At 36.5% G+C, this 12,023-nt stretch overlaps 1 protein-coding gene across 21 annotated transcripts in view; it reads left to right on the forward strand.

Moving 5' to 3' along the window:
• The window catches only part of LOC113661210 (butyrophilin subfamily 1 member A1-like), a 322,944-nt gene that overhangs the window by 309,144 nt on the left and 1,777 nt on the right, over window positions 1–12,023 (forward strand). For 15 of the 21 annotated variants that reach the window (XM_047813572.1, XM_047813577.1, XM_047813585.1 and 12 more), the window contains 8 exons: window positions 1,847–1,873; window positions 6,375–6,401; window positions 6,805–6,828; window positions 7,864–7,890; window positions 8,294–8,317; window positions 9,351–9,377; window positions 9,809–9,835; window positions 10,974–11,000. In XM_047813572.1, the coding sequence (XP_047669528.1) occupies window positions 1,847–1,873; window positions 6,375–6,401; window positions 6,805–6,828; window positions 7,864–7,890; window positions 8,294–8,317; window positions 9,351–9,377; window positions 9,809–9,835; window positions 10,974–11,000 (210 nt within the window). The remainder of the gene's footprint in view (window positions 1–1,846; window positions 1,874–6,374; window positions 6,402–6,804; window positions 6,829–7,863; window positions 7,891–8,293; window positions 8,318–9,350; window positions 9,378–9,808; window positions 9,836–10,973; window positions 11,001–12,023) is intronic. The other 6 variants (XM_047813640.1, XM_047813648.1, XM_047813635.1 and 3 more) reach the window with 6 other exon arrangements.

Below are 12,023 nucleotides of genomic sequence, written 5' to 3' on the forward strand. Positions count from 1 at the left end.
TATGTCAGAGGCTGCTGTTCTACCTTGTGGTGTTCCTCAGGGATCTATTTTAGCTCCCATTCTTTTTACATTATATATGCTCCCATAAGGGTCTATTTTCAGGAAACATTGGCTGTCGTTCCATTGCTATGCGGTCAACACTCAAGCTTATTTACCCCTAAAACCTAATCTTGATGGGCAGGAAACATTTAGGGCCTGCTTATCTTATGTGAAAGCTTGGTTACCTTAAAATTTTCTCCATTTTAATGAAAATAAAACTGAAATAATAGTTTTTGGTTCAGTTAACTCTCCTAGTCAAATAACACTATGTAATTTAACTATTTCTGCAAAGCCTTGGGTAAACAACTTAGGCTTTGTTTTTGATGATGGCTTAAAATTGGATAAGCAGATAAGTTCAGTGGTCAAATGCTGCTTTTTCCAGCTTTGTCTTTTAGCTAAAGTTAAACCTGTTTTATCTTGTAATAAATTTGAAAAATAATTCATGCATTTTTAACATCAAGGCTGGACTATTGTAACTCACTGACCTATGGGATTAGTCAAACAGCGTTATCCCAATTACAGATGGTACAAAATGCGGCTGCAAGACTTCTGACTTTCTAAAAAGGAGACCATATTACTCCTGTACTACATTCTTTGCACTGGTTGCTGGTACGATATCATGTTGATTTTAAAATTCTTCTATTAGTATTTAAATCTTTCCTTATCTCTCTGATTTACTGACAGAACATTGTCCAGTTGTGCCTGTCATCTAATCAGAGACTGCTAGCAATTCCCGAAATCAAAGCTGAGAAGTAGGGGTGATTGTGCCTTTTCGGTAGCTGCTCCCAGACTGTGCAATGCGCTGCCTGTTAGCATTAGATTTTCTCCTTTCATATCGGTTTTTAAGTTAAGTTAAAAACAGACCTTTTTGAATAAGCATATGGTTCAGTATGAAATTTATTGTTCTGTATTGTGTGCTTGTGTTTTTCTATGTTTTTTATTATTGATATTTTATTGTTTGTTTTATTTTTTGCATTGATGTAAAGCACATTGGTTAACTGGTGATGTGTGTAGTTGTGCTATAAAAATAAAATTGACATTATATTGACATTGACATGTGACAAATAAAAATTTTATTTGATTTGATTTGAGGTTTATTAATGATATCTACTTCTTACAAGATCATGGAACTGAATGTTCAGTACATTTGTACAGATTTTTAATGGATCTCTAGTCTAATACAGATTTTTATCTATGAGGCACACATGCCAGACTAATTAATAATTTTAATGCCATTAAGTAATAATAATACATATATTCACTTTTATGAGATTGTTCCTACAGGACAAGTTGGTGTTTTTCTGACAGATAGTGAAATTATCTTAATGAATGTTAATCTATTTACTTATTTGCTATTTTAGTTAAAGGCAAATTAAATTTTGTTTTAAGATATGAAACTGTTAAATGCGACATGCAAAAGGACTCAGGGCAAATACTTCCCCTGTATGTAAGTTAGTGGATTACATTATTTTGTACTGCTGCTTTTAATACTGAGACTTCACCAGGAGAGACTGTGGTTATAAGAAATCTGATGGTGAATGAGCTACACCTTTACCTTTACTGCTGAGCTACATCTACATCATAGGCAGCAGCAATATTTTTCCTCCTTAAAAATAGGTTTAGTTGAGTGTAAACACTGACTACAGTTTACTAGTATAATTTTAGTTGATACCTTACATTTGCTATTTTTAATTACTTTGATTAAATGATGTGAGCTAGCATTTTATACATTTGTTTATGTGGTTTAAATTATTTCAAACAAATTTGTTTAAATAAATGTGTTTAATCAAATCTGTTTTATCTTCAGTGATGAAGAAGGAGAAGGAGTACAAAGGTGAGGAAGATGTTTTGTGCTTTTAAGAACATATTGATTAAACAAATTATAGATAGAACATTTATGAAATGGTCAACAGTCTCCAACCTCCAACAGACAGACAATTAAAATGTGTTAAATAGTGAGACGTGTCTTCAGTTATGTGTTCACACTGAATTAAAGTAATCACAAAGGTATCTGGGAAGTTTCTTAGGTTGTTTATGCTGCTGTAGTGATGTAGGTTTCACACAAAACGTGTTTAAAATGGGTTTTAGACAGTGTTAACTGTTTACTGAAATTATTATAATAAGTTGACTGATATAAGATATCTGAGATGAGAATTTTTACAAACTAAAAAATTTTGACACTTGGAGAATATAGAATGTAATGAATATAAATTTGATTAACACTTTAGCTTTAGATCATTAAAATGATTTGTCTGGCAGTCATATGGGCTTCATAAACTCAATAAGAATGCCCTATAATAGATATATACCACAGTGTAGGGCAAAAATGTGTTCACCTGCCTTCTGTGAGGGTTATTAATGATATCTACTTCTTACAAGACATGGAACTGAATGGTCAGTACATTTGTACACATTTGAATGGAGCTCTACTCTAATACAGATTTTTATCTATGAAGTGCACATGCCAGACTAATGAGTGATTTTAATGTCATTAAGTGAGAATAATACATATATTCACTTTAATGAGATTGTTCCTACAGGACAAGTTGGTTTTGGATCATTTTTTTCTGACAGTGAATGAAATTATCTTTTAAAATGTTCATTTATTTAATTATTTACTATTGTAATTTATGTCAAATACAATTTTGTTCGAACATATATAACTATTTTATGCGACATGCAAAAATAGAGGACTCAGTAACGGGACAAATATTTCCCCTGTATGTAAGTTAGTGGATTACATTATTTTGTAGAATAATCAATCAATCAATCAATCAAATTTTATTTATAGAGCACCTTACAACTGCCAAAAGGAGCACAAGGTGCTTTCCAGTAAAACAACAATAAAAACAAAATAAATAGAATCAATAAGAACACAATGAACCATAAAATAGCAGTTGAAACCGGGTCTATGCGTTAAAAGCTTGTATGAATAAATATGTCTTCAACTGCGATTTAAAAACACTCAGCACAGTGATGGATCGTAAATGTGCTGGAAGTGCGTTCCACAGCTTTGGTCCCTTGATGGCAAATGACCGGCCTCCAAACTTCTCATAATTGTATTTGGGAATGACCAGAGAGGTATGTCCAGAGGAGCGGAGAGATCTGGCTGGTTGGTAGACCTTTATTAATTCTGTGAGATAGGCTGGGGCCAGACCATTGATGGCCTTGAACACACAGAGAAGGACCTTATACTCCACCCTAAACCGCACCGGAAGCCAGTGAAGCGAGTGGAGGACAGGGGTGATGTGTGAGTGTTTGGAGGTGTTGGAGAGAAGACGTGCTGCCGCATTTTGTACTATTTGAAGCCGATTGAGAAGTGATTGATTAAGTCCAGTGTAGAGAGCATTACAGTAGTCAATCCTTGAGCTGATGAAGGCATGTATAGCTTTTTCAAGGTCAGCTTGAGACAAGAATGATTTTACCTTGCTGAGTAGTCTTAACTGGTAAAAGCTCGCCTTCACTACTGCACTGATTTGCTTATCGAAATGCATTCCCTTGTCAAAAATAACACCCAGGTTACGCACGGTAGGAGCAAACTGAGGTGTTAGAGAACCAAAACTAAGAGAACTGCTGGAGGAATCTGGGCTAAACAGGATGTACTCAGTCTTTTCTTCATTCAGATGAAGGAAGTTCTGGGAAAGCCACTGTTTGATATCCTGAAGGCAATTATGGAGAGGGTCCAATGCAGAAAGATTACTCAAAATCACAGGAAGATAGATCTGGAGGTCGTCAGCATAGAAATGAAATTGAACATTGTGATTGGAGATGAGTTGACCAAGTGGCAGCATGTAGAGTGAGAACAGAGTAGGACCAAGAATAGAGCCTTGAGGCACACCAGATGATAGAGGAGCAACCGAGGAAGAATAGTCATTAAGCATTACTGAAAAGGTTCTGTTAGTGAGGTATGATGAGAACCAATTTAGCACTGCACCCTGCAGACCAACAACATGTTGAAGACGAGAGATGAGGATGGCATGATCCACGGTGTCAAATGCAGCGGTTAGGTCCAGTAATACCAAAACCACAGAGCTTTTCCCATCCAGGGCTCTAAGAATGTCATTATGGACCCTCAATAGCGCTGATTCAGTGCTATGTCTTGACCTGAAACCGGACTGAAAAGTATCACCAATGCCGTGCAGTTGTAGGTGAGACTGCAGCTGTGCGGAAACAAGCTTCTCCATCAACTTAGACAGAAATGACAGGTTAGATATAGGACGGAAGTTGGAGAATATGGAGGGATCAAGGTTGGGTTTCTTGAGCAGTGGTCTCACAATAGTGTGTTTGAGAGCAGCGGGAACAGTACCCACCCTAAAACAGCTGTATATGAAGGGGACAAGGATGGGACCTATGATGTCGACCGTCTCCTTCAAAATCCTGGCAGGAACAGCGTCTAGGGGGCAGGTGGTAGGCTTCAACTCGTGGATAGCTTTTTTCAGGTCCGCCAGAGTAACTGCATCAAAGTTCTCTAGCACACATTGCGCCGCACGAGTGGACATGGCAACAGTGGGGACTTGTGTAATGGTTTGCCTAACAAACAAAACCTTGTCCAAAAAATGTTGCTTGAATGCGTTGCATATGTTTACAGATACGTCATTCAGTGCGACAGACACCGGATTTATAACAGAATTGATAGTGCTGAATAAAATTCCAGGGCGGTGGCTATTGTTATTGATGAGAGCAGAAAGGTACTGTCCTTTAGCTTCCTTCAGTGCACTCTGATAGGTGGCAAGACTGTCTCTGAACATCTCCAGAGACACCTGCAACCTATCCTTCTTCCATTTTCGCTCAGCCTGTCTACACCGGCGCCTGAGGGCCCGAGTTGTATCATTGAGCCAGGGGTCCAATGTACCATTGGTCGATTTAACCTTGTAGGGCGCAACAGAGTCCATAATCCGGGAGCAGGTGGTATGGAAGGAGGCGAGGAAACGTTCCGGGCAAAGAGACGATGCCAATTCAGCAGTAGAGGCGAGATCAGAAACAGAGAAAGCAGCAGCAAAGTCATCGACTGTAGATGAGGTAATAATGCGACGGCGATGGGGGGCAGTAGACGTTGGTGCAGGTGGAACAGCACAAATGTCAAACCGTATGAGAGAATGGTCAGAGATGGGAAAATCCATGACCTCACAGGTTGACACAATCACCCCACGAGAGATAATAAGGTCAAGGGTGTGACCTAACCTATGGGTGGGACAGGAAATGGACTGAGCCAGATCTAATGAGTCTAAAAGTGCCTTAAGTTCATTAGCAGGTTTATCAGAGGGGCAGCAAACATGAATGTTAAAGTCACCACAGATTAGAATGTTGTCAAACTTTGCTAGAAACTCTGTTAGAAACTCTGAGAACTCAATTAAAAAATATTTATTTAATTTGGGCGGCCGGTAGATTACTGCACATAAGATCGGACAGGGTAGTGTAAGCACAAATACTTGTGATTCAAAACTGGAATACCCTCTAGTGGACAACTGGCGGCACTTCAGGGACTGTCTATGTAAGGTGGCTATCCCCCCGCCCCTACCCGTTTGCCGCGGCGTGTTTAGGTAAAGGTAACCAAAGGGGAGGATTTCCGAAAAGGCACTGACGTCACCTGGGGGAAGCCAAGTTTCTGTGAGGAAAAACAGATCCAGATTGTGGGAGGAAATGACATCATTGAGGATAAATGTTTTGTTATTGAGCGATCTGGTGTTACAAAGTGCCATGCGGAACGTGGACAAGTTGACAGGCGACGATGTCACACGAGGAATTGGATGGAGATTTCCTTTGGCACAACCCCGAGTGGATGTTTCAGCTCGACGGAGACGCGGAAACGGAACGCCAGTGTTGGAGCCAACCAGCCGAAGCCATCGATAGCATTCCCGCGATCTTCTAGCATTGTCACATCCTGGTTGATCTTGACCTCTCGGAGACGAAGGATCCAGGTGTGTCCTCAGCCTGACATGTAACCCGCCTCTCCGACCGCGTCTTCTGCGGCGCCTCCTGCCTGGTAGCAAACAGACAGGGCGTCTCAGGAAAGGAGGAATAAATGTCAACAGTGGCGGTGGTGGTTTAAAGGACTGGGTATTTAAGAGGTGATTCGTTGTACAAAGCAGTTCCATCAGCAAGGTGCGATCATACACAATTAACGATGAGACAGTAGCAAAATCAAACATGAAAAAACAGAGGAGCAAGTGGCAGGCCAAACACAGCGGCGCCATCTTGTTTCCATCTGTCTATATCATAATAATATTGCATGTAGGTGAGCACAATGTCTTAGTCACCACATTTCTGCTGTCAGCTCTTCAACTATATCTGACTAATAAGTGTAATATTAATATTTTAATATTGTCTGTTTTCAGAGAGGCAGATACAGAGGCTGGAAGATGGTAATTATACCTGAACTTCTTAACTACTTTATAGTGTCTGAATCACTGTGAGATGAGATCATGAGTTTCTGTCATCAGCACTGCATGTTATACTGCTGCTTTAATGCTGAGATTTCACCAGGAGAGACTGTGGTTATAAGAAATCTGATGGTGAATGAGCTACACCTTTACCTTTACTGCTGAGCTACATCTACATCATAGGCAGCAGCAATATTTTTCCTCCTTAAAAATAGGTTTAGTTGAGTGTAAACACTGACTACAGTTTACTAGTATAATTTTAGTTGATACCTTACATTTGATATTTTTAATTATTTTGATTAAAATGATGAACTATGTGAGCTAGCATTTTATACCTTTGTTTGTGTGGTTTAAAATATTTCAAACAAATTTGTTTTATTTTCAGTGATGAAGAACAAGGAGTACACAGGTGAGAAAGATGTTTTGAGCTTTTAAGAACATATTGATTAAAGAAATTATAAATAGAACATGTATGAAATGATCAACAGACTCCAACCTCCAACAGACAGACAATTAAAATGTGTTAAATAGTGAGACGTGTCTTCAGTTATTTCACACTAAATAAATGTAATCACAAAGGTATCTGGGAAGTTTGTGAGGTTGTTTATGCTGCTGTAGTGATGTAGGTTTCACACAAAAAGTGTTTAAAATGGGTTTAAGACAGTGTTAACTGTTTACTGAAATTATTATAATAAGTTGACTGATATAAGATATCTGAGATGAGAATTTTTACAAACTAAAAAAATTTTGACACTTGGAGAATATAGAATGTAATGAATATAAATTTGTTTAAAACTTTAGTTTTAGATCATTAAAATGATTTGTCTGGCAGTCATATGGGCTTCATAAAATCAATAAGAATGCTCTATAATAGATATATACCACAGTGTAGGGCAAAAATGTGTTCACCTGCCTTCTGTGAGGTTTATTAATGATATCTACTTCTTACAAGACATGGAACTGAATGGTCAGTACATTTGTACACATTTTGAATGGAGCTCTACTCTAATACAGATTTTTATCTATGAAGCACACATGCTTGACTAATTAATGATTTTAATGTCATTAAGTGAGAATAATACATATATTCACTTTAATGAGATTGTTCCTACAGGACCAGTTGGTGTTGGATCATTTTTTTCTGACAGTGAATGAAATTATCTTTTAAAATATTAATTTATTTAATTATTTACTATTTTAATTTATGTCAAATACAATTTTGTTCGAACATATATAACTATTTTATGCGACATGCAAAAACAGAGGACTCAGTAACGGGGCAAATATTTCCCCTGTATGTAAGTTAGTGGATTACATTATTTTGTAGAATAATATAGCATGTAGGTGAGCACAATGTCTTAGTCACCACATTTCTGCTGTCAGCTCTTCAACTATATCTGACTAATAAGTGTAATATTAATATTTTAATATTGTGTGTTTTCAGAGAGGCAGATACAGAGGCTGAAAGATGGTAATTATACCTGAACTTCTTAACTACTTTATAGTGTCTGAATCACTGTGAGATGAGATCATGAGTTTCTGTCATCAGCACTGCATGTTATACTGCTGCTTTAATGCTGAGATTTCACCAGGAGAGACTGTGGTTATAAGAAATCTGATGGTGAATGAGCTACACCTTTACCTTTACTGCTGAGCTACATCTACATCATAGGCAGCTGCAATATTTTTCCTCCTTAAAAATAGGTTTAGTTGAGTGTAAACACTGACTACAGTTTACTAGTATAATTTTAGTTGATACCTTACATTTGCTATTTTTAATTATTTTGATTAAAATGATGAACTATGTGAGCTAGCATTTTATACATTTATTTATGTGGTTTAAATTATTTCAAACAAATTTGTTTTATCTTCAGTGATGAAGAACAAGGAGAACACAGGTGAGAAAAATGTTTTGTGCTTTTAAGAACATATTGATTAAACAAATTATAGATAGAACATGTATGAAATGATCAACAGACTCCAACCTCCAATAGACAGACAATTAAAATGTGTTAAATAGTGAGACGTGTCTTCAGTTATTTCACACTAAATAAATGTAATCACAAAGGTATCTGGGAAGTTTCTTAGGTTGTTTATGCTGCTGTAGTGATGTAGGTTTCACACAAAAAGTGTTTAAAATGGGTTTAAGACAGTGTTAACTGTTTACTGAAATTATTATAATAAGTTGACTGATCTAAGATATCTGAGATGAGAATTTTTACAAACTAAAAAATTTTGACACTTGGAGAATATAGAATGTAATGAATATAAATTTGTTTAAAAGTTTAGTTTTAGATCATTAAAATGATTTGTCTGGCAGTCATATGGGCTTCATAAAATCAATAAGAATGCTCTATAATAGATATATTCCAGAGTGTAGGGCTAAAATGTGTTCACCTGCCTTCTGTGAGGGTTATTAATGATATCTACTTCTTACAAGACATGGAACTGAATGGTCAGTACATTTGTACACATTATGAATGGAGCTCTAGTCTAATACAGATTTTTATCTATGAAGCACACATGCCTGACTAATGAATGATTTTAATGTCATTAAGTGAGAATAATACATATATTCACTTTAATGAGATTGTTCTTACAGGACCAGTTGGTTTTGGATCATTTTTTCTGACAGTGAATGAAATTATCTTTTAAAATATTAATTTATTTAATTATTTACTATATTAATTTATGTCAAATACAATTTTGTTCGAACATATATAACTATTTTATGCGACATGCAAAAACAGAGGACTCAGTAACGGGGCAAATATTTCCCCTGTATGTAAGTTAGTGGATTACATTATTTTGTAGAATAATATAGCATGTAGGTGAGCACAATGTCTTAGTCACCACATTTCTGCTGTCAGCTCTTCAACTATATCTGACTAATAAGTGTAATATTAATATTTTAATATTGTGTGTTTTCAGAGAGGCAGATACAGATGCTGGAAGATGGTAATTATACCTGAACTTCTTAACTACTTTATAGTGTCTGAATCACTGTGAGATGAGATCATGAGTTTCTGTCATCAGCACTGCATGTTATACTGCTGCTTTAATGCTGAGATTTCACCAGGAGAGACTGTGGTTATAAGAAATCTGATGGTGAATGAGCTACACCTTTACCTTTACTGCTGAGCTACATCTACATCATAGGCAGCAGCAATATTTTTCCTCCTTAAAAATAGGTTTAGTTGAGTGTAAACACTGACTACAGTTTACTAGTATAATTTTAGTTGATACCTTACATTTGATATTTTTAATTATTTTGATTAAAATGATGAACTATGTGAGCTAGCATTTTATACATTTGTTTATTTGGTTTAAATTATTTCAAACAAATTTGTTTTAATAAATGTGTTTAATCAAATCTGTTTTATCTTCAGTGATGAAGACTGAGAAGGAGAACACAGGTGAGGAAGATTTTATGTGCTTTAAAGAACATATTGATTACAAATTATAGATAGAACATGTATGAAATGATCAACAGTCTCCAACCTCCAACAGACAGACAATTAAAATGTGTTAAATAGTGAGACGTGTCTTCAGTTATTTCACACTAAATAAATGTCATCACAAAGGTATCTGGGAAGTTTTTAGGCTGTTTATGCTGCTGTAGTGATGTTGGTTTCACACAAAAAAAAAAGTGTTTAAAATGGATTTAAGACAGTGTTAACTGTTTACTGAGAATTTTACCGATTAGGGTGTGTGTGTGTGTGTGTGTGTGTGTGTGTGTGTGTGTGTGTGTGTGTGTGTGTGTGTGTGTGTGTGTGTGTGTGTGTGTGTGTGTGTGTGTGTGTGTGTGGTCAGAAGTAAATAAATGACTGAGATTGACTACTATTCTTACTGATGACTAAATGATCACTAAACACAGATTTCTGACATTTTGATAGGCGAGTATGAACTTTTTATTTCCATTGTATTAGCAGAAAATTACAATCCATAATCTACAGCCATTGTAATGGCAGATGATCCACTAGAGCAGGAGTCTTCAATCTTATACACAAAGGTCTGGTGTGGCTGCAGTCTTTTAAAGCAGACAAATAAGAGGCATTGCTTGATATCTGAGACTGGATATGAGCTGATTAATGTGGAGTCAGTTGTGTCTTAAAGCCTGCAGCCACATCAACACTGTGGGTAAGATTGAAGAGCCCTGCACTAGTGACACAAAATACAGATATAACTGTGTAGAGGTAGTTTATGTACAGATAAATGCTGCTACAAATAAATCACTACTAAACTGAACAGAGAAACAGATCTGATCTACTCAAAATATTACTGGAAATTATTTATTTAATTTTATTAAATTCATTAAGCATTTGGTATATCAGAACAATATTATAGGAATCTGCAATGAAATTCCATTAATGTTTATAAATCAATTCATGATCAGAAAGAAAGAAAGAAAGAAAAGAAAGAAAGCGTAACATCATTTTAAGGCCACCTGCATCATGCTAGAAAATAAAATGATAGAAAATAATAATAAGGTATTAAACAGTATCTATGGAGTATCTAAGTAAATCTCTAATATTAATATTTTTCTCTTTTCAGAACTGCAGAGACTGAGTGTGGAATACGGTAATTACACCTGATTTTGTGAAAATTTTGGATTTTCTGTTATTGTAATATTTACAGTTCCCTCCAAATGTGTTGGGTTGTAAAGTCAATTACTTTTTGCTCTACACTGAACACTGGTTTGAGATCAACATGTGAACATTCAACAATAGATCTGTCAGCAACGTGGGGATAAAACAGACCCAAATGCAGGATAGCGTAAAATAAACAGGTTTTAATAACTAAAAACATGAAACAAAGACACAGACACGACTTCAGACGACAACCAAAGACACCAGAGGATTCTGAACTGCTCGAGGCAACACGGCACAGTTAAATAGACAAGACACATGAGGAACAGTTGTGCAGAGACGGGGAGGAGTAAACAAGTGCGGGGCAGACACGTGACAGGGAACAAAAACAAGAACACGTGGCCAAAGTCCGGGCTGAGTCCTGACAAGATCAGATTTTCATCCTCCTGACATTTACAGCTAGATGTGTTAAACAACTCAGAAAATGGCACCTTTTGTCTGAACCTGTGTCTTTTCAAGTGATAGAAATGATTGAAATCTGACTGATACGTGTTCCTTGTTGCCCAAAAGTGCCCTGTTAATCACACAGTACTGAATGTGTTCTCTTGATCTGAGCTCCATGTTTCTCCTCTGAAGCATTGGGTTTAGCCAGTGCAACAATTTGGGAGGATCTGAAAAAAAGAAAGAAATGTGACGATGGTAGTTGATGACAAACATTGTGAGAGCTGTGAAGAAAAAACCCCAAAACAGCATTCAGTAACATCACAAACAACCTCCAAAGCAAACCCAAAACACACTGCCAGCAAAACACTGGACTTAATCAGGGGCAAAAGTGGAAGGTTTTATATTGGCCAAGTCAAAAAGCAAACCTTAACCAAACTGAGCAGCATTTCACCTCCATTTCACACCCAAAACTAACAATAACTGAAAGAAGCTGCAATACAAGTATTGAAAGCATCACAAAAGAAAAATTTCAGTCATTTTTGTACATTGGTGTATATATTATGATGTGTTT

This window comes from Tachysurus fulvidraco, chromosome 1 (assembly GCF_022655615.1).
Source record: "Tachysurus fulvidraco isolate hzauxx_2018 chromosome 1, HZAU_PFXX_2.0, whole genome shotgun sequence".
In the NCBI taxonomy this organism is placed as follows: Eukaryota; Metazoa; Chordata; class Actinopteri; order Siluriformes; family Bagridae; genus Tachysurus; species Tachysurus fulvidraco.